Source organism: Ctenocephalides felis, unplaced genomic scaffold, assembly GCF_003426905.1.
Source record: "Ctenocephalides felis isolate EL2017-DRISC unplaced genomic scaffold, ASM342690v1 CF-g0.4_SCAFFOLD_03571, whole genome shotgun sequence".
Taxonomy (NCBI): Eukaryota; Metazoa; Arthropoda; class Insecta; order Siphonaptera; family Pulicidae; genus Ctenocephalides; species Ctenocephalides felis.
In genome coordinates this window covers 41,766,415-41,789,631 of record NW_020539725.1, presented here as the reverse complement: position 1 = coordinate 41,789,631, position 23,217 = coordinate 41,766,415, and the positions used below count along the sequence as shown (strand labels likewise).

Here is a 23,217-nt window from a genome sequence, read left to right as displayed (position 1 = left end):
AACAGTACCTATAAAAATGATCTTATGCTATATTTTTATAATAAAATAAACTTCATCATAAGTTCATTAACTTTAAAATATTGTCTATATTGTTTATATACATTATATGTTCATATGTACAAACTGTTATAAAGATTCATATCACAAGTTTCGTTTTTATTTTACTTGGTTCTTTTGTAAAAAATATTTATGGTTACTGGTCGAAAATAAATAAATAGTCTTAATTAATACTAACTTCTAGAAGTTTTAATGAGTAGATTTATCTTAAAATTTAACATTTTTTGCACAACTTTTGGCCAAATGAATTTTTGCACAACGTCCCATGTCTTTTTATTCGAATTACTCTTCTAGGATTTTGATAAAACTTCTCATGACGATAGAGTTGATAGTCAAATTGAACACATTAAAATATTATAGGCCTATGAGCGAAGGTTTAATTATGAAAAATTTCAAGGTGTTCGGTTTGACTATTGACTCTATTTCTAAGCCAAAATTCTTCAAAATCACAGAAGTGTAAATCAAAGGTTCTCCTTGTAAGTCATGTATATTGACACAAGATTGATACAAGATTTAAAAAAAAACACGAAATTTAGATAGATTTCACTATAAATACGCAAATGAATTTTTACAAATATCAATTTAACAAATAACCATTTAATAAAATATTAGTGGTAAAGGACTAAATATCTAATAAATATATTTAGATGTTCATTAACCGAAACTGAATTTTTTACAACCCATAATTAGTCTGACCGACAAACCTAATAAGTTTAACATTACCTATCAAAATATCATTATGTAATTCTTTAAGATATTTACAATAGTGCCTTTTGAATTAAACTTATATTTATTAACAATTGTGACCTTAATAATAATTCTATAAACAATTAAATAATAAATTTAATCATACTTATGTATGATTAACGTGGTAAATTAAGTACCATGAACTATATTGCTTATATATAAATATCTGAATGATGATATCTGATATCTGTACATAATCACACAAAATATCATCATGTGTGATGTTTAATCCATATTTGCAGATAATTTATAAAACTAGATTTGTTTCAAATATATTATCACAAATCTATAATGTCCACATTTGTAGTGTAAATACTATGAAATTTGCTATTTTTCATTTAAAAAGTTTCAACAAAATTAGACATATTTTCTAATAGTGATTAAATAAATTTCTATACAAGAATATATCAAATTATTGAAAAAAAAACTAATTTATATTTAAAAAAATAGTAAGTCTTCCATACGTTTCGATAGACAATTGACTTATTTTGAGTGCATAATTTGTAGACTTGTATATACAATACAATTTTATACATAATTTTTTTATTTTTTGTGTTTGTCAATAATTTGTGGTTTTAGGCATTAAATAATAGTCAATTTTCAACTCGAAATGTATGGAAAACTTACACATAGGTTAAATTTTTCTTTTCAATAATCGAATAAATGCCTGTATAAAAAATTATTGTTTACTATTATATATTTCAAAAACTAATGTATGTATATATACGATATACGTATATATATATATATATATATATATATATATATATATATATATATAAATTCAAATCTCAAACTTTCAAAATCATTATATAGTCCACGATTCATAACAATTACCCAAGCATTGTTGAATAGTCCGTTGTAATATTATTTGTATTTAATTCACTGTTTAAACACCAAATATTTTTAAAACTAAAATCCTGATTAAAAGGCTCACCTTCGTAATATTATTTACAATCACCTACGATTTTTTTCAAAGTCTCGTTTTGTCTTCATCCACAGGTACCGTCCAAACTGCAGCATTTGTTGGATCCAGAGCACTTACCTTATTATTAGGCATTTCAGGTACTACTTTTTCTGAAACTTCTGGTGTCCTTAAAATCAGAGTGAAAATGCCTCCTACAGCAGTCAGTGCGCCAAAAGCGGTCATTGATGCTGGCACCCCAAATATAGACTAAAAATAATAAATAAAATAATTTCTAATACTTAACATCAAAACATCTTCACAACAAAAACAGAAAAAAAATTACCAGGACTCCAATAAAAGGTCCACTAAGCAGCCAAAATCTAGCCCAAGTGACAGTAGAAAATCCAGTCATGGGTCTCATTTCAGGAAGAACTAATTCACTTGTGCAAGCAAACAATAATGCCAAGGTTGCTGATAGAACTATTTTGCATGGCATTGCCATCAGCATCCAAGCAGCAATTTCATAGTTGCCGGATACTGAGAAAAAAAAAATTCTTACTCATCTATGATAACATTGCAATAATCTTAGAAAGTAGGATTGTGCTCAGCGAGTTGGCAAGAATTACAATTAATTGAAATATTATATATATATACTAGCTAACCCGGCGAACTGCGTTTCGCCACCAGATGGTTTCGTAAGAAAGATAAAGAATTTTTTTCTTTGTTTTATATTTGAAAAGAAAAAATTTTATTTCGATTACAAAAATGAAGTGTTTTTTAGTTAAACTTTTTATTATCCGTTTCATTAAAGTGCTCTATGGTAAACCACATTTTTTGTTTTTTGGTTTGACGTTAACACAAACAAAGCGAATGGTTTTCCAACTCGTGAACAGGCAATGTAAAACTGCCCATGTGAAAAACAATGATTTTCTAAATAATCTATTTGAAATTTATCCCGCAAACCCTAAGCGATTGGCCTTGCAACTTGTTATTGCAAACGCTAGGCAAACTGGAAATTGCAATCGTTTGAAGTCAAACGGAAGACCAGTCGGAATCATTGGTATGTCACCAAATCGCCAGTAATTTTTGATTGAATGGTGAAATTCGGCGCGTGTATATCATTATTCTTCACGGCAAGAATTGCTCGTTGACTTAACCAAGCATAATTCTGATAATTCTCACTAATGTCATTACTCGGATTTTTAATTACGGTGCGTGAAGTTCCAGCAATTCGCATTACGGCACAATGCCATGCACCACTAATTTTCTTAGCTATAAACCTTGTGGAGCCCGAGACCTTTCCAACGAATGCAAAATTATCGAAATCGGTTCGTTCTGGAGTTATATCGCCAGGAAGGAAAACGCGACTTATTTTTATATATATGTAGATATAAGAAGACACTTATACTGAATAAAAACTGTTCATCTTAAACGTAGTCTAAAATAGCATATGAATCTTTTAGAAGATTAGCTACTCAAATCGAATGTTAAATACAGGATTACGACTTGAAAGACAAATTAATATTCTACAATTTAAAATAGCAACTTATTCTTTACAAAACCATCAGTTTGCAAAGAGATACACATGGTTGGCCATGGATGATGAATTTACGTTCGAAGATAAGATTTTGTATTTTCAAAATCATTTAAGCATATGATAGCTTGTTATCAGTTATTTCATCTTCTGAGCTAGTATAATATCAACAACTTATATCAACTTACAGGTACTAGGCAGGAACCACGAGAAACAAGATATCAATCCACCAACGATTGACAAATGACCTGCCCACACCCACTTCTTTTTGGTAAACATAATTATAAGCATGCAGATCGTCACGCCGAGAATTTCACATATTCCTAAAAGTAAAAAACTTTATAAAACCAATATTTTTTATAAAATTATTAATAGAACATAATCGAGCAGGCATACCACATGTCTATATATAACAAACTATCGCAACTCCCACAAGAACTAAATGATAAGAAAATATTATCAGAAAAGTTTATCTACCTGCAATAGCTGTGTTTATGTACAGATGATCTCTACCAAAACTTCTAATATTCAGCAAAGTTCCATAATAACAAGTTACATGAATTGGCCATGAAACATGTAGACCTAGCTGATTAATTTTGGCTCTTGGGCCTCTAAAGATATGAGACCATTTTGGTGGTGGATCAGCTGTTTTCCTGTTAATAATAATTAATAAAAATGAACAAACTGATACGCATAATAAGATTAATATTAAAAAATAAATATGGCTTACGCTGCTGCAGCCAATCCTTGCAGTTGGACTTCCAAGTCAGAAGGCAAGTGCTCTTGGCGTTTATTGACTCTGGCAGCATCTTCTAAAATCCATTGAGCATCTAATACGTAGCCTTTTTTGATCATCCATGAAGGTGAGTCAGGTACCCATCTAAATAGAATTGAAGATTGAATAAGGTTTCAATATATTAATGAAGCAAAAAAGCAAAGAGTTACTAAAACGTTTGGATAATAATTTGAAGCTGTCCAACCATATTAGTGGTTTTAGTCAAATTTAGTTTTCAATAAATATATTTTAAATCTTCGTACTTACTTAAGTAATAATGATAAGAATACAGTTGGTATGGATATGGCCATATAGAGATGAGACCAACTGGTAAACATACTAGCTAAACCCGGAAGCATAATAACACCTATTGACCAGAACTGCTCATACAGTGCCAGAGCAGCAGTTGTATATTTGCCTCCGGTAATATCACAGACTGAAAAAATAACGATGTCAATTATAAAATAAGTAGTTAACATCTATAAAACTTCCAAAAAATATTCAAGGATCGAACCATTGTCTCTTTAATTAGGGAGCATCTCAATATTTCATCTTAGCAACGATTAAATTATTTCAAATGAGAATGGGTTTTTTTAAATCAATCTGGATTAATATGCGCGATATCAGGATTAATAATAGAAGTAAGAACAGAAAATAACTATGTCTAGAAACCCTATAATCTCATTGTCTAGAAAATTAGAGAAATTAGATTTTTTATTTTAATAGACAATGTAATATTTACGTATAACATGCGAATTGGTTTCTTCTAGTTTTACATGTGCACCAAAAAGTTTTCTTAATTGGGTTTCTGCTAAACCAGGGTATTGATGTATTATATCCGAACTCATAAAGACTACATACTCTAAATCGCTTGGGGGTATTTTCAAGTCTATAACTTCCTACAGCCTGTAACAGCGATTCTCAATATCCACATAATTATTTCAAAATTTAGAATATTCAGTTAAAAAATCAAATAAATAATACAGTTCTTCAACTAAACTTCCAAGTCTTATATTTTTTCTTCAAAAACCATTGTAGCAAATTCTAGAAAGTTCAAAACTTTTTGGCCATTCATTGCTAGTTTTTAAATTTTCAAGACAAGATATTTATTTTATCATTAACATTAAAGAAATAATTTAATTTATAAAAATAGTCAAAAGTTTTAAGTTCGAGTCAACCAACTCTTGAAAAATGGAAAAACTCCGATCTAAGAAAAATTACTTGGTTTACAATACAGAAATCTATTCTACAGTCGGTCAAGTAAGAGCGTGGCCGGGTTAATTTATAAAAATAATTATTTTATGAATCTTTAATATTTATATATGCATTGTATACGTTAAAAGCAAGGATGCAATTTGGTCAATATGTGTCCAGTCACCACCGGAGTGGACAATTGGCTGGCATCTCCGACGCCTGCTTTTTACTAATTTAACGGATTATTTTAGTCTGACGGCTCTATGAGGGGCAGGGGATATTAATTTAACGGCTCGATGAGGGCAGTACGTGCTCCTATAGAACTTTCAAAAGTGTAAATGACATTTTCAAAATCTCTAACAATATTTTCATGTGCTCAAGCGGAAAAGAAGCACATGTTTTTCAGTCGTCAGAGGCTTCCCCGTTGTGTTGCGCCATTTCAGATCATGAATACGAAGAAAGGTTCAGATAGTTTTGTACATATATCTGTAGATATTTCTAAACATTTTGCCATTAATTTTGCTCATCCTTGCTGCAGTGTTAAAGCAGGATTCAGCAAATACCCATTCACTGTTCTTTTTTCTTCTTTTTTATTTGAACCACGTTCTGATAAATCATCGACATGTTTAGCAACTTTATATAGGTGTATCGAATTCTGTACAAATGCCTTCAACTTTCTCATATGTTTAGCAGCAGCTGATTGCTACATTTGATTTCCTTTTAGGTGCATGCAAAAGGGCGCAGCCTCGTAGCGCGACGCGTAACTTAGCACTCATGGCGTTCAACGTATTTTTTTCTCAAAAGATCAACTGCAACTAAACCTTTTTTGACAATGCATCAAGGACAAAGCTTCACTTTATCGGCCCACGAAAGAATGAGACCGAAATCTTTCATTAACTGTCGTTAAAGTCGGCCACGCTCTTACTTGACCGACTGTATCTATTATATATATATATATATATATATATATATATATATATATATATATATATATATATATATTCCTAACGTTTATTGATATTATTAAAACCAAATTTTTATTTTTAGTAATAATTGATAGTAATGCCCTAGGGCAGGTCAGTAAGCTAAGTTAAACTCCAACTGTATTCAGGGAAGAATAGTGTGAAAGATTTTCAATTGCCATTTTACGTCCGAAATTGGGTTATTTCAATTGGGAACATACTTTTCATATATAGTTTCAAGTAAAAACGGACATCGCTACAGCACGATATGAGAGAGTGCGCTTAACCATTACGCTATGGAAACCCTTGTATTTTTAGTATTGATCATTTATTAATTTTATTATCAGTCATAGATATTAAATCAAATTAGTAGTCACAGATTAATCACAGAATCGTATAATCATGTATCCTTGTGCGAAAATTATTGATTTATGCATTAGTAAAGGAGTTGGGATTCAATTTGATAGTATAATAATATACAGAAATTCGAATATTTTTTTCAATTTTAAAGTTAGTAATATTATAATATAAATTATACCAGTTGTACTTTTTGCCACTCTACATTCAAAATATCACAACTTAATTTAATCATTATATTATTGGTTTGTTGGATCAGTAAGACAAATTTCAAAACTTACTCATATAAATAATTCTTAAACACGTTATGTAGAATAAGTAGAAATATAATTTAATATTTATACTGTAATATAATTAAGGGTGTGTCACATGAACTCTTAAAACAAATAACTAGTTTGAACAAAAATTTACATTGAAAGAATAATTAATTAATTATTAAAGTTATTATTTATATCAAGCGTAGTGTGAAAGATCCAATAATTATGACACATACTTAACACAAGTTCTTTCCAATAAATTAATTATTTTTAATAGGTTAAGTACAATACGATTTATTATATAAATAAATAAATAAATAAATAAATAAGTAAAATCAAATAAATTATATTTTAGTATCCAACTGAGTTGTTCTTCACGCTTTTATTATAATATAAGTTCAAAAAATATTTACTAATATTAGATTATAATTTAAAAAAATATTTTCACTTAGCTTCCACACTATAAACTGATTGCTGATAATAAACGTGTTTAATTATCAAATAAACATTATTACAGAATATAATTTGCACGCCATATAATGCTAACTGGTAATGGCAATTACTTCATGTCGAAGGAGAAATATACAATTCGTGATTTGCGTGATGTATATAATTTATAAAGGAATATTATGTAAATAACTTACTCCGAAGTTACATCTTATTTATGATAATGATTTATCTGATTATATTAAAAGAAGAAAATAACTTAATAACGCAATTAGAGAAGTTTGCAAATTCTCTTGTTCGAAAACAAAATATTTATATAAGGTAGATATAAATATTTATATATTAATAATAATTCGTTCAAAAATGATAATCACGGCAGGTACTTTGCCTAGAAGCTCATTAGTATAGGTACATAATAAACCGGATTACCACTGGATAACATTTCGAACCCATTTTCCTGGTACATATGTTACTCAAAATTACTCATATATTATGTTTTCTTTATAATGACTGATTGTAATTTATAATAACCAAAAAATGTTTGAATAAGTAAATTAGCAGTAGAACAAGATATTTTAGATGATCGAGTTAGATATGTTGCTGACAAAATTTGAAGTGAACAAAATTTATGATTTTTGAATTAGAAGTTATCTCATGGAAAAATATTTGTTCTGAGATGAAAATGAATTGAAGGAGCTAAAAAATTTTAAATAAACTGATAAAATTTTATAATTGAACTTACATATCACAGCACCTCCAGTTACCATAAGAGAGCAACAACAAGCAGAGAGGAAACGGAAAAACATATGAATTTCAAAAACAGTTACAGTTCCAGTAAGAACACCGCAACCCACCTGGGCTAACATCCCTGAGAGCATAACACGTCGAGGACTATACCTGAAAATGCAAAAAAGATAAAATCCATTATTTGAATATAGAAAATTTGATTATACGATAAAATGAGGGCAAATGATAGCAAAAAAGTGCTGTTAGTCATTTTAGGCGAATAAAGGAGCCGATTCTGCCATAAAATAGACCAGTATTATGGCAAGGTTACGTTATGTAGCAGTTTTCATACAAAATGGTACTAAATACTGACAAAATGTAATGCATTTGCTGTGCGATCAGGCGTTTTACACATAAATTGCAACTTTACTCATATCTCACTATGCCAAACCAGCACACCACAAAGATGCAGTTAATGCAGGGTTAGGTTTTCTCTCTATAATGCCTGTACTGCTCAGCAATCAGGTGGCTTTTAACAGTATTTAGTACCATTTTGTATGAAAACTGTTTCAGCACCATTTTGTCAGGGAGTTTGGTTTGAGAATCTCACCCTAAATATTTTTAGAAATACCAAGGCATCATTTGATAATATTTAGGAAAGAACTTTGAACACTTGTTCTTTGGTTCTTTGTTGCCGAATCAAACAAATAATAAATAGCAATTAAAATTCATTCTTTGAAACATCAACACTTACCCTTCAATTAATTTCGTAGCAAAAATGCCGCCGAGAAGAATTCCGAAAAGATGAAAGAATTGAGTGACTGCTACTAAAATATCTCGGGAGCACACCAAATCAAACTGGAATTATATAATAAACATATATATATATATATATATATATATATATATATATATATATATATATATAAATATTATCAACGTGTTCTATAAGCTGTGCTTGATATCATGAATATTAACCAAGTATTTCACCTCGACGTGGCAACCCAATGATCAAGAACTTTTTTTCTGTATGACTAGACTATATGTATATCTAATACTGTTGGTTTATATTTGTTTAAGCAATGCCTACAAAGGGCAATTTTCACTTGGGAATATATAAGATTGGGATCTATATTCTTCATCATACTACTTGATACTTAACTGGCCGCGGTTGGGATCAAACCCGAGACTAAATTTTTCTAATCCACGTTCATAACCATTACTGCATGATGGATTTATCTCACAACTACGTGCAAGAAAATTGAATATATATTCACTTAACAAAATACTATATTAATATATTAACAAAACACAGTCAATTTTTTTCTTGTTAATTAATTAATGATTAACGATTTCATTATAAAGAGAATTCTTTGTAAGATAATAAAATTTCGTTTATACGAAAATGTACCGCGTAAGGCTAGAACAAATATTGACACTAGACACTATTGACTTATTCTGTAAACATTCCTTATTCTGAACAAACATAAACAAGATCAGATGCGAGATACATTTAAGTAGAAATAAATTAGAGATAATATGTGAAAATTAAAACAACAAATATTGGGTATTTTATGCCAAACTAATATTATTTAACGTAATTCAGATTGGAACTAAAGGTACATTCTGGTTAATAGTCATATCAATATTTGTTAAGTGCAAAAAAACGTGATTTACATATGGTACTCTGCGAGAAGGCAGGTCTATAATCTTAAATAATCAGTTTTTCATAACTTGAGCCATATGTAAAAATTAATAATAATTATTTTCGTTAATGACCAATTAACCAAGAACATTTTGGTATTTATATTGTCACCAAACCTCGACCCATAAATGTATATTTAATTTTTAAAGCAAATAAGTAAAATTAGATTGTTTGTGCCAAATTCATTATATAATTAAAGTCAAATCTAGAAAAAATCGGTTGACATCACGTGAAACTATTGCAAAAAAAATAGTCGAATAGCTCGAAGGTCAAAAATTAAAAATCACATGATTTTTCTCATAGATTGTTTAAATTTTTTCGTTTATCATAATTTAATTCTTTCTACTCGTACAAAGCAAAACTAATACTATTATTATTTAGTTAGTACTATTTTGCCAGAGTAGAGGCATCCGAGTGGAAAGGGTTAAGAGCATTTATACTAATTAAAAAAAATATTACCTACATTAATTATTATTGTACAAAATGAAAAATATTAATTAGTTTACACCGTTTATGTTTTTGGTTGAATTTCTAGAGAATTGAAACTAGAAAATTGAAACTATCATAATTATGTTACTTGCAATTAAATATTGTGGAGAAGATATTATGAAACACCATTAACATTGAATTCTTATGTTTAGAATGTAATCATTTACAAATAATGAGTTAGATTGCATTTGGTAATAAAAAATTGATCTGTTGCATTGTAATTAAATGCAACTGAATAGTTGAATCGTAATATTTGCGTTCGTTCCTAAACTTTTTTTTTTAATTTTGATAACTGACTAAACAATTTTTATTTGAAAACTAACAGTTTAAACCATAGGTTCGCAAACTTATTTGTGTCGTGGACCCCTGGCGCTTTGTCATAAACCCTCTATTTAGCCGATATTGATTTTCTTATAAATTTCTATTTGTACTAACGTTTAGTATTAAATATTTAAAGTAAAGATTCAAAAACAAATTTAGACATTAATTAATTGACTTTAAAATAAATAAAAAATAGATATTAACCACTATCGTTGATGTCTAAAATTCCTTTTCGCTGAGGTGGACCTCTTGAAACTTATCAAGGACCCCTGAGGGTTCATATGGACCATTTTGGGAATCACTGGTTTAAACTATTGTACTGACAATTAATAACAGGTAGAAATATATTAAACAAAACTCCAAGAGGGGGTACCTTTAACCCTTTCTTGTCAGAGTACATATATAATTGGCAATAAAGATAGAAGATTTTTAAAAATAAAATGTTTGCATTAAATTTATTATAACTAAACACAATTTAACTAACATACTTTAATATTTAAAAGTTTATAATAATTGGTTAACCAAACTTTTTGGAGCTTGTTTAAGACATAAGATTCGGGTCCAAAACATATGGCAATAACGCCCAATATTTACCCAGTGTGTAATTCAACATGAAATTCACGATTCTTATGAGTATAAATATAAACTCTGAAAATATATCATTAAATATTGTTCATTACATCTTCTCCGATTTCATTTCCCTTTCGAAGGTGTTTTGTGGAAATATTTTTTCATTATCACGAAATCTTGTGGAGGTGTTTTCTTTATAGGAAACAGATTGAATAGAATCCGTAACTTCCGCTTTACGACTGTCGTAAACCATATTGACACAAAAACAGTTATTGATTGCTTATAACGTCGGGATCCTTAATACCCCGAACAACAGAAGCTCTAAACAAATTTCTGTTACCCATATAAATAAAATTTGAAACATAAATCTAGAGATCGCTTTCAGGGACTTTGACTCCGATGTCTACTTTGAAAAAACATTTTGTCTGAAATTCAATTATTATAAAAGTTATGGTCCGTAAAGATGAGAATGGGTAGACTAAGTAATTTACAGCCAAGTGCAATTTTTCTAATGGGTAATATTTCCAGAATCCACATTAATATCCAAAATCACACCTACAATTCTAAAACAAATTAGCCAATTAAGCCAGACGACCAGACTTAAAAGAAAAATAACTGAAGACCTAATTTAGTATAATTAACTATATAGACCAAGAGCCCGTGGGCGGATGACAGTATGTATTTTACGACACCTGAGATTTTGTGCATCGATTCCTCTATACCTATCCTACATGAAATGGGGACTGACTAAGCCCAAAGTGGCGGACACAGCTACTGCGCAGCTGGTAAAGGTACCTTTTTTTCGACCATTTCCGAACCATTTTACGACGGCTGCCGTTACGAAAATTTGAAAATATAATATTATTTTTATCGGAAAATACCAATGGCAGACGATTATCGCGCGGTTAACATGGTGGCAGACGATTTTGAAAATGCAGAAAAAGAATTTTTTTGAATGTATTTTACGATGTCTGCCATTTACATATTTTATTCCTTATAGTATCAAAACCTTATATTTATTACGGCAGACGTGTACCTGGTGGACCAACATCAGCAGAGTTAAAAAACTCAGCTACCATTTGGCCTGATAGTATGCATAAATCTCCATGTTTTATACCGATATAAGCAATTCTTTCATAATGATAATAGAAATTAATATTTGTTAGTTTATATGTGACATTTAATAATGTTGATGAGCGGAAAAAAGATTTTTTACGCTAAATTCGTAAAGATTAAAGTATACAAACGATAACAACAATTATTGTAATATTTATTCTATTTTTTCATTTATTTTAGTCTAATTTCAAAATATTGTATAAAAATAAAGTTATACAATATATATATATATATATATATATATATATACTTTCTTTATTTATTATAATCTCGGAGCCATATCTCGCTTTTGATGATTCCTCATCATCCGCTGAATCAGATTCTATAAAATAATAAATCAGATGTAAAATAAAAATTATTTGAAAATCCAACTGAAGATGTTTGATAAAGACGAGATTCTCCGACCATACTTTAATGCGCCCAACAATGTTGGTTGCTTGTTATAGATATTATTCCTAATATAGTTATAGTGGGCTCTAAAAATTGTTGATAAAACACGAGATTGAACTTGCACCAAAATTTAGAATTTTTTCTGCTGAATTGTTCATTGACGTTGTAAACTTTATAGTTATTAATGAATAGTTTGTACCGTCCAAGAACCACGTCATTTAGGTCTTTTTGCATTATATATTTGGCAAATATCTTAGGTGGTTTCCTGTTAAATTTTCTTTTTTGCTAAACCGAGTGTAGCAAACCCTTGTTGAAGATCGATATTTTTTATTTAAATTTTGTTAATTTATTTGAATTTCTGAGACTGTCAATTATACAATGATAATCACAAATGTCCAATCGTGTGTTGTTGAAGATTTTTGTTGTACTTCACATGAAGAACCTGACACAAACATTATCAACCACGCCCGTAACATCGCTGAGCATATCGTTGCAATATTCCTATTAGAGCCTTCGATACTGCAAAATATAAGTATAATATTGGTAATATGAATTGGTAATATGACATAACTGAGAAATATAGTAATTCAAATATTTGGATGCTAAATGGGGTTGAAAATAACCAGAGATATATTAACATCACGAAGCGAACTGGTTAGTTGTTTGCCAGAATTTCAATTTGTTGTCATGCTTTTACTGGTTCTGATTTCAATCCAGCCTTCTTTAACAAAAAAAAGACCTTACAATTCTCTGAAAAAAATCGATCTTCAACAAATGTTTGCTACACTTAACAAAGAACCCACATACAATATCTTATTAATACTATTCAGCTTAATTTTTTAAGTATGGTCGGAGAATCTCGTCTTTATCAAACATCTTCAGTTGGATTTTCAAATAATTTTTATTTTACATCTGATTTATTATTTTATAGAATCTGATTCAGCGGATGATGAGGAATCATCAAAAGCGAGATATGGCTCCGAGATTATAATAAATAAAGAAAGTATATATATATATATATATATATATATATATATATATATAATATTGTATAACTTTATTTTTATACAATATTTTGAAATTAGACTAAAATAAATAAAAAAATAGAATAAATATTACAATAATTGTTGTTATCGTTTGTATACTTTAATCTTTACGAATTTAGCGTAAAAAATCTTTTTTCCGATCATTAACATTATTAAATGTCACATATAAACTAACAAATATTAATTTCTATTATCATTATGAAAGAATTGCTTATATCGGTATAAAACATGGAGATTTATGCATACTATCAGGCCAAATGATAGCTGAGTTTTTTAACTCTGCTGATGTTGGTCCACCAGGTACACGTCTGCCGTGATAAATATAAGGTTTTGATACTATAAGGAATAAAATATGTAAATGGCAGACATCGTAAAATACATTCAAAAAAAATTTTTTTCTGCATTTTCAAAATCGTCTGCACCATGTTAACCGCGCGATAATCGTCTGCCATTGGTATTTTACGATAGTAATAATATTATATTTTCAAATTTTCGAAACGGCAACCGTCGTAAAATGGTTCGGATATGGGCGAAAAAAAGGTACCTTTACCAGCTGCGCAGTAGCTGTGTCCGCCACTTTGGGCTTAGTCAGTCCCCATTTCATGTAGGATAGGTATAGAGGAATCGATGCACAAAATCTCAGGTGTCGTAAAATACATACTGTCATCCGCCCACGGGCTCTTGGACTAATAATACTTCCATTTTGCTAAATTCAATGTTTTCTTTTGTTTTTATTATTTTTTTATCATATTTTAATTAGCCCATTTTAATAAGCCACTAGATGTATCTACTAATTTGTAATTTTATTTTTTCATATATTTGCCAGCACTTTCTGCCTATAGAATTGAATAAAATTGAATAAAAAATATCCAAAATAGTTTTAATTTCTTATCAAAGAACAAAGGTTGGTATTCACTAGCGAGGGGTTTTATTTATTGAACCGTCAAGAAGTATAAATAAAATATTCAAAAATCATTATAATTGAGAAATTAAAATAAAATTTGAACAAATATCAGCTCTATTACACATGAAGTTACTTCAAATTAATTTACGAAATCCGTAGTTATATGAATAAAATAAAATTAAAGTAAATGTCAACTAATCATGAAACTTTCTTTGTTTTGTCAAAAATGTGTACATATTCACTATACAGATTTAATAAAAATTAATAGTTGATGTTTTGATGGTTCTCAAGATACCAACATAACATTCCAAAAGATAAATTTCATTATTCAAGAAATCGAAAATGAAAATTTGTATATATGTCTTCTCAAAGCCTTTTGAAAATATTGGCATATCTTAGAAAAATCGATGTTTGTATGTGTGTATGTGTATCAAAGTTTGTGTGTACGTATGTGCGGATTCAATCTTTGGTCGACGATTTGGGAAGCACGAATCAACCGATTCGCGAGATTCAAACAACAATCGATTTGTATTGATGGGAAGATATGCTGATTAAGGCAGGATCCAGCCAGTTCGATGATACAACGAAAACGTGCAAAAAATGGCAATTCAGTTTTTGAGAGAACGGAGCGTCCGATTTGAACGATTGATAAAACGTGCAAGGTTTTTTGACGAGAATGATGAATGACGAATAGATGAATATTTGGAAAGACAGGTTCAGTGGTTTCGGAGATCCAATGGAAAAAGATTTTTTAAAGATTTTAATTATAAGTATAAATTTTGTTAAAATTTCTATATGTGCCAAAAATTTACAATATTTTACCGCTAGACTGCAATGGTTCATATCTAAAACAGATATGCAGTGTGATCACTTTGAAAAATAATCAAAATTTCCCAAAAATTTCAAAACTTTCAAAATTTCCAAAAAATCTTTTAAAATTATTCATTTTTTTTAAATTCGGAAAAAGAATGAAGCTTGCAGAAATTGTAAACTACGGTACAAAAAGTTCCTGAATTTTGCCTAAAGGCACGATGGTATTCACCTTAAATATTTATATTGTGCCATAGTGTACGTGAACTCAAAACAAACTAATTCAATTATTCGAAACATTTTTTTTCGAACTTTATTCTATTTTGAAGAATTTTCCATCAGAAATCTTCGAACCTACAATAAATTAATATTAACATACTGACCTGCGTGACCAGAGACGTGTAGTGCGTGTGGTGTTCAAATCTATCACATGGAACAACACTGGCATTTCTGGGAGAAAATTCTCCCGGATCAGTCACCGAGAGAGAGAGGTTGGCCCAGTCCCTAGCATGCTCCCTCGCATCGTCGTAGACATTGCAGAAGTCTATCACGAATTCCTGATCTGATACTTCCTATATATGATGACCAAATGGAATGTAATTTATTAAATATTTAATAACGTAACCTGTTTTGTTACACATGCCAATGCATTTCCTCTCTACATTAATCTACATTAACCCTCCGTCGGTCGGAGTCGCCTGGCCAGACTTTTTTCGACTTCAATTAAAAAAAAAATACTTTTTGTAATCCTATCTACTTGAAATTTTTGGTCTTTTCCTAAAATTTTATTAGTTGTCGATCAATGAAAAAATCAGGACGAAAAAATTTGTGGTCCAGCCAGACCACTCCGACTATTCGAAGGTAAATAAATATCTGACCGACGGAGGGTTAATCATGAACCTCATAATACATTGACTGCTATTCCTAATATGTTTCCTTTCCATTAAAAAGAGTCTTGAAGGGCGATAATGATGTTACCGGGCTAACGAGCTTTACCGAGAACCGTCGAATATTCTCGATTGCCCCTGTCGAATACTCTCGTTTGCTTAAATGTCATAATAGTTACCATGGTTATGTAATACGTGGAGCACGAGAGTAGCAATCGAGAGTATGCGACGGTTCTCGGCAACGCTCGTTCACTTGGTGACGTCACTATCGCCTTTCAAGTCAGCAGTCTATGTATTTTGAAGCCTACAGCATTAATACATACTCTTTATAAAACTTCATTAAAACATTTTTTTCTTTCATGGAACAAGTTCTAATGGTGTGTGGTATATTGCACATACTGCTGATCAGCGATCAGTTAAAAAAAGTGCAGTTTAATAAATAAAAGTGAATACATTTTGTGTTGGACCAGAAAATATGCCAGTCTTTGGGCGAGTAACATTTTTAAGTAAAAAATGTCATGTACCAAAACCCAATAAATAAAGTAAAAAAGTAATAATAAAATACCAATACTGTTCCTGATTGATACACTTCACAACTGATAACAAATAATAACTAATAAAAACATAATGAAATTCATAAAAAAATCCAGAACTCAACTTAATAGTCATCGTGCAAACTTATATCTAAAAATGCATAATGCAGCAGGCAAATAATAAATATTTTTATCATATTTACTCAATGTTCTTCTAATTTCTGAACTATTTCGTACCTTGCCATCATTTTTATCCCGTCGCTAATCATAAAAGCAATTAAACATGTTATTATTTATATTATGAAGCAAATAATTATCAAAATAATTTTGGCTAACCTTTACAGGATGTGAAATTTTTATCCATTTCCTAGTTGCATTGTGGTATCGAATATCTTCAGGCGGCTGACACCAGAATTCTCCGTGTTTTGGTGCAGGAGCCGTGAAGATGATGCAGGCCATGAACCAGGAAGCAGGAATTTTGACGAGGAAGATTATTAATACTGATCGAAGCTGCCATTTTCCTAAAAGAAAAAAATCGCATTTTGATAAATGCAAGTATAGAATACAGCAATGAGAATTTATGAGTGGTGTATGTATTGTGATATTGTGATAGTTTACTCATTGTCTAATTTTGATAAGAGAATCCAACGGTTGTTCTATCTAGATTTGATATATTTTTATTATTAGACGTTTTTTCAATACTGATAATATTCAATTTGTTACAGCATTGCATCAAGGGCTATTTTCACTTGGAGACATATTTTCATCTATATGTAGATACTGCTTATTTTTTTATACATCTCGGACAGAGGTATCTGGTATGAGAGATTGAACAAAATATCTATTCAACAGTATATATTTATTTAATAGTAGGTATATTCATTTTTACCTTCATACATTGGTCTAATTTATTTATATAGATTTTTTTTATAATGTTCTTTTAACTTAAAAATCTGGCAATCCAAGAAGAGTAAAGAACCTGAAACTTCTGTGTAGAAAGTCAGAGACCTAACCACTAATCCCGTGAATAATTTTATATGTACATTTTGATACAAAAAATAAGATTACATCAAATGTGATTAAACGATATGTTTGCCTGGTTTAGTATTATTTATTTTTCAATCGAAAAAAAAATTATTAGTATACTATTTATCAATTCAGGTATACTGAGTTATAATCATAAACTCCATGAGATAAAATACAATAGAAGTTTAGTGATCATATTGATTTTCCTTGTTATATTAGAAAAAAAAGACCCGAACATGAAGGCAATAAAAAGAAAACATTTGCCCTATAGTTTGCTTTTTGTTTCATATTGATACAATATTAGATAAGTTCTTACCCCAATCTCCCATAATATTTCGACATAGATCTGGCGGTTGCATTTTCTTTGGTTTCTGATTAGTTTCCTGGTTCAGATGAAGTTCGTATGAAGGTCTTTTTGATATTATTTGATAAGACCTTGATAGACTCCCTTTACGTACTTTACGTCCGCCGTGCCCCAAAAGAGGCTCCTGCAAAAAAAATATTAGATTTAAAAAAAATCGACAACATTCTTTTAAATAAAAGATATATTTTCTAAAAATCTCATAAATTCGAAACGAACAACAATTTAACAATTTGGCATTGAATTTGAATTTCATTTTCAATAAAATAAACTTTTTGTATTTTTTTTCTATTATTATTTTTTTAACTCTTGATATAGATGCGGTAAAAATAAGCTCCTAATGCCAAATTAAATGGGGTATTTTATTCGACTTCAATGAGCAAATAAATATTTTAGGGCTCATTATTAATTGCGTCTTTATCAGCAATCTAAACTAAAGAAAATAATGAGAAAATTGACTAGAACGGAAAAAAGCAGTTGAATTTTTGTATATTCGTAATATCTACATTCTCACGATTAAAATTTTGTTAATAAACGCATGAAATACATAACCAATCTTCAAATCAATTCTAAACTAATATCATATTTAGATATGTATATTTCTAATTGCAAATAACATATGAAGTCAAAGAGATAACTTTGACTATATGTAGTGACGTCTAAAAAAAATTTAAGAATCATTAAAAATTATCTCAATCTCAAAGTGTGCCCAATTTTATCGCCGACGTTTATTGATAAATCATTAATTAAAAGTAATTAACAAGAAACATAAGAGTTTAATCTCCAAATCACATTTTGCGCAAAAGATGAAAAGAAATTTGCACTCTGAATAAGTATAAAAATCAAATTGAATAAGAATATTAAAATTATTTTATACCTACTTATATGTCTAATTGAAGCCTTAAGTGAAAATTCTAACTTTTAATTTGTTGTATGGAAATAAAAAAGTATATAAACAAAATTAATTTGCAAATTAAGACTGAAGAGGAAGAAGTCAGTCTATTTATTTTAAAATACTTCTTTATTCAAAAATAAAAATAAAAAATAAAATAAGATAAAATAGATTAAAAGAGTTTTAAATTTCAAAAAAAAAATTTTTTGGGGTTATTAGAAATTTGACAAACTTGAAAATTATCAACACATTCAAGAGAGAGAAAACTTTTGCAAAAATTTTGGATAAATTTTGTAAACCTCATAGAATGAGAATGTTTGCAGGAGTAGGGGAAAGTCCAGTAACGCCGGACGGCACCAGGCACCGGATACTCTATTTAACAATTGTTATTTAGGCGAGTATAAATCTTTTCATTGACATTTCGTAAAATATTTTTGGATTTATTTATTAACAACCTTAGGTGTCCGCCACTAGTTTTCCCCTAATAGGTATTGTTTATTTAAATGAGATTGAGAATTTATTGATATAATAAAAACTAAATTAATATGAAAAAATATGACAGAAACATAATTTAATATGATAATATTATCTACAAATAGCTCATCCACTCTTTTGATGCACTCTTAATATTGTCATCTAATTTTTTATATATACTATCTCAAAAAATAAAAATTATTATATTATATGTTTTTGATCTATTTTAATAACTAACCCGACCATAATTAATAAATAAATAAATAAATGAACAACAATAAAACAAAAACAATAATTTAAATCAAACATAATAAGAAAACAATAAATGCACTTACATAATATATACAAAATACTTAAATCAACACACAATATTATTCACATAATATACATCAAACAGGTGAACACAAAAATAGCACAAAAATTACGAATTTCGAGATTCAACTTTTTATCACATATTAAAAATTAACTATTTATTTTTGAAACAAATAATTACCAATAAACTATAAATATAGATATAAATGCAAAGTAGGTACTCTGTGTCTGACAGAAACTGATATGTAACAGTTCATGAACTTGACAATGATCCAAAATTAAAACACGTGTTTAGCAATTTATTTAAAGATGTCTCCGAATAGTAATGGCATAGATTTTTTATATTGAACAACAAATGATTTTAGACGGAGCCAAGCTAGTTTGAAGACAAAGTAATTTTTGCTAGAATTCTTTGGTTGGTAAGTTAGGAAATTTTATATTTTTTTCACGTTTTACTCGTAACTTACAATTGGAATTAAAGCACATAGACACTTAGTCTACTTCCTTAACAAACAAACAAAAAATAACAATGGACCAAAAAAAACAACAAATTCCTACTTCAAACAACAAATTTCTACAGAAGTTATCTTTTACCTTTCACAAGCAAAACTGAACCAAATACTATTCCAAAACTAATTTATTACATCGGTATGAAACTGATAAGAAAAAAGATTCTTCTAGGTAATTGTTTATATAACATTTATTAGTGCAATTTGTATGCATCATTCAATTAAATTAGTTGATTAACACCATTGTAGAATGTTGCGTGTAATATGTCACATTAATTATTTTAAAAGTTTACCTATTGAAATCGATATCATGATATCATGCACTATTTTAATTATAGAATATAGTCGATGAAAAATGGAATAAATAATTATTTTTTATTACCAAAGACAGGTGTTGAAGAAGAAATGATGAAGTTATATAACACCAGAATTTTAAATCATAGTAATCTTAAATTCGCTGCTTTTTATAACGCACAAAAATAAATCAGTACAATGGCATTTAACTTTTTTTTGAAAATTAGTATTTTAGTTCTGGTATGTGATTTTTGTGAAAACATTCTTCTAGTTAAAGATTAAAAATGTTATTATTAATCATACATCTTATCTTTATTATGGAACTTTTTTGGCGATATACATCATGGTCTTATAGAACTTACTGAAATATTACGGCCTTACGACAAGTAGTTTAGTTTTAAAAATTCATCAAAGTTTGAGAAAATGAGTAGTTTTTTTGACGTTTGTCAAAATTAAAATTAAAGGATTTACTTGGTCTAACGATAGAGACTTGGAATTTTGAAAATTTGCTTTTAGAAAATACTTTGAGTTGTTCATTCGTTCTCAATTATATATAACAAATCCACTCGGAATACTTTTACTCACTTATAAATTAATTTATTTTTCATTGATTAAGTCGATTATTTACACATATCGGGAAGTTCATGAAACTTGTTTAAAATCTTTGATTTGGCAAAAGTGCCCACATTACAAGACACATTAAAAAAATTCAAAAAAAAATAGACCAAAAATGCTTCATACGTAACTGTTAATAACAAAATGATTAAGGAATTATTTATTTTATTGTAATGGCACCATAGTATTTAAAGATCCACAAATTATATGAAAAATAAGATTAAATGAGATTCCTAAACTATTATGTACCATTAGGATTCATACTGTGTTCTAAAACTAAAAATTCATTTTTCAGCATGGAAAAAATTCAAAGTCTAATTAATAAACATAAAAAAATTACAACGTTGAAAAACTTCAAATTTTGAATCCAAAATATGAAACCCAGAAAGTGATGAATTACTAAAATAGCTTATAGTAGTAGTATTTGCATTAATTCAAAAGTTTTAAAGGCCTAAAAACATCTAATAAAAATCAAGAACAACAATTTCAGTACATCGCTTTAAAAACGTACTCAACATTTTTTAAAAAAAATAATTACCATATTTATAGAAATATCAACAATATTCATTAAAAAAATTAAAACTTTCATGAGTATCATTTAGTGAACATTAACCAAAATTATGATCTCCTTGCTCTCATATTTATGCTTCAATCTGCTTTTTAAATACTATATTTAGTTTATAATGTCATGTTACAATTCTTAAAATTTATTACCCAAAAAGTAATCGAAAAAAGTAGTCCAAAAAAGTATTCAAGGCTATCTAATGATTATATTTATTATAAAACTAAACAATAACCACCAATCAATAAAAACTTAAAATTGTGACTGAAAACATAAATCAAGATGAAGTAGTAATTAGTTTACTACAAAAAATACTAATTAAAAAGTAATAGAAACAAAGATGTTATAAATAAAAACAAAGGATTTTTGATTTATATCCAATGCAAATATTTGCTTTAAGGCAGCAATTCAAAAGACTAAGATAGAAAAACAATAATTTATAGAATAGGATTTTACTCTATTTTTTAAAATTAGTAAAACGCAATTTTTTAAATAATCATACAAATCTTTTAAATTTTTATTAAATTTTAGAGTATACTGAAGTACTTGCGAAGTAAGAGTTGAGGATCAGATGCTAGTAAGTATAGTAGTACCCACTTATTTTTTCTTCAACAAAAATTTATATATATATATATATATATATATGTGTGTATATATATATATATATATATATTTGATTATCAAAAAATATTTTATAAATTAATAATAGAAGAAATATTGCAATATGAAACATACAAAATACCAAATTGGTTCAAATATGTCGCACGAAAATTTTTCATAAATTTCACACTTTTCAACTATCACTTCTACCAGCTAAACAACACCTCTGTGGCATTAATATTTATCATAAAAAATTCACAAATCATATTTCTTTACTATCAAGCACCTTTTCATCCTAAAAACTGATACAGAACTGCACATCTCTCGTGTTGTATATATTTTGTCACCGTTTGCCGTCCTAATATAATCTCGAACGGCTAATTAAAAGCGGATAACGTAATTATTTAAAAATTGCGAGCAAATTTCAATTTCATTTACGCGGAATGATTGAATGCGAATAAATATTCTCGATATTTGCGGATAATAAGTCTGCGGTTGCCGACATTGCCGTACCGTAAAATTTTAAATGACAATTATATTTGAAATGAGTCATTTCATATCTAATAGCTGTTCAGTCTCGAATTTTAATTATCGAGATAAAATATAAATTTTCTTACATTAGATACGATTAACTATTGGACTATTTTCAGTGAAGCTGTATCGTTAACCTTACTATTTTGAAAAAAAAGACAAATTTTACGATAAAATAAACCACAACATAGCGTTATTATGGCAACGCTAGGTTACGTTTATTACTTCAAATAAATTTATAGTAAAAATTGTCAAAATGCTATGTTTTTTATGTGTAGACAGGCGTTTTAGATAAAAAACTTAACTT

General features: G+C 28.7%; 1 protein-coding gene across 1 annotated transcript; it reads right to left on the bottom strand.

Annotated features, from left to right (window-relative positions):
* Positions 1–1,668: 1,668 nt before the first annotated feature.
* LOC113386065 (organic cation transporter protein) lies at positions 1,669–22,736 on the bottom strand. Its single transcript, XM_026623873.1, has 13 exons — positions 22,666–22,736; positions 18,077–18,248; positions 17,071–17,255; positions 16,972–16,995; positions 15,698–15,886; positions 8,718–8,821; positions 7,980–8,134; positions 4,288–4,456; positions 3,976–4,125; positions 3,723–3,898; positions 3,434–3,568; positions 2,055–2,248; positions 1,669–1,978 (listed from the first exon to the last, which is right to left on the bottom strand). Exons 2-13 carry the CDS (start codon positions 18,117–18,119, stop codon positions 1,778–1,780), a joined length of 1,725 nt encoding a protein of 574 aa, XP_026479658.1. The 5' UTR covers positions 18,120–18,248; positions 22,666–22,736; the 3' UTR covers positions 1,669–1,777.
* Positions 22,737–23,217: the final 481 nt, after the last annotated feature.

Bases quoted from the DNA above. Each gene is read 5' to 3' on its own strand.
- LOC113386065 (XM_026623873.1), bottom strand. From the start codon at position 18,119: ATGCAACCGCCAGATCTATGTCGAAATATTATGGGAGATTGGG. The intron at 16,996-17,070 runs GTTAGCCAAAAT...TTTTATGATTAG, and splicing joins AAATTTCACATCCTGTAAAG to CGACGGGATAAAAATGATGG. The intron at 4,457-7,979 runs GTAAGTTCAATT...TTATTTTTTCAG, and splicing joins AACTGGAGGTGCTGTGATAT to TCTGTGATATTACCGGAGGC.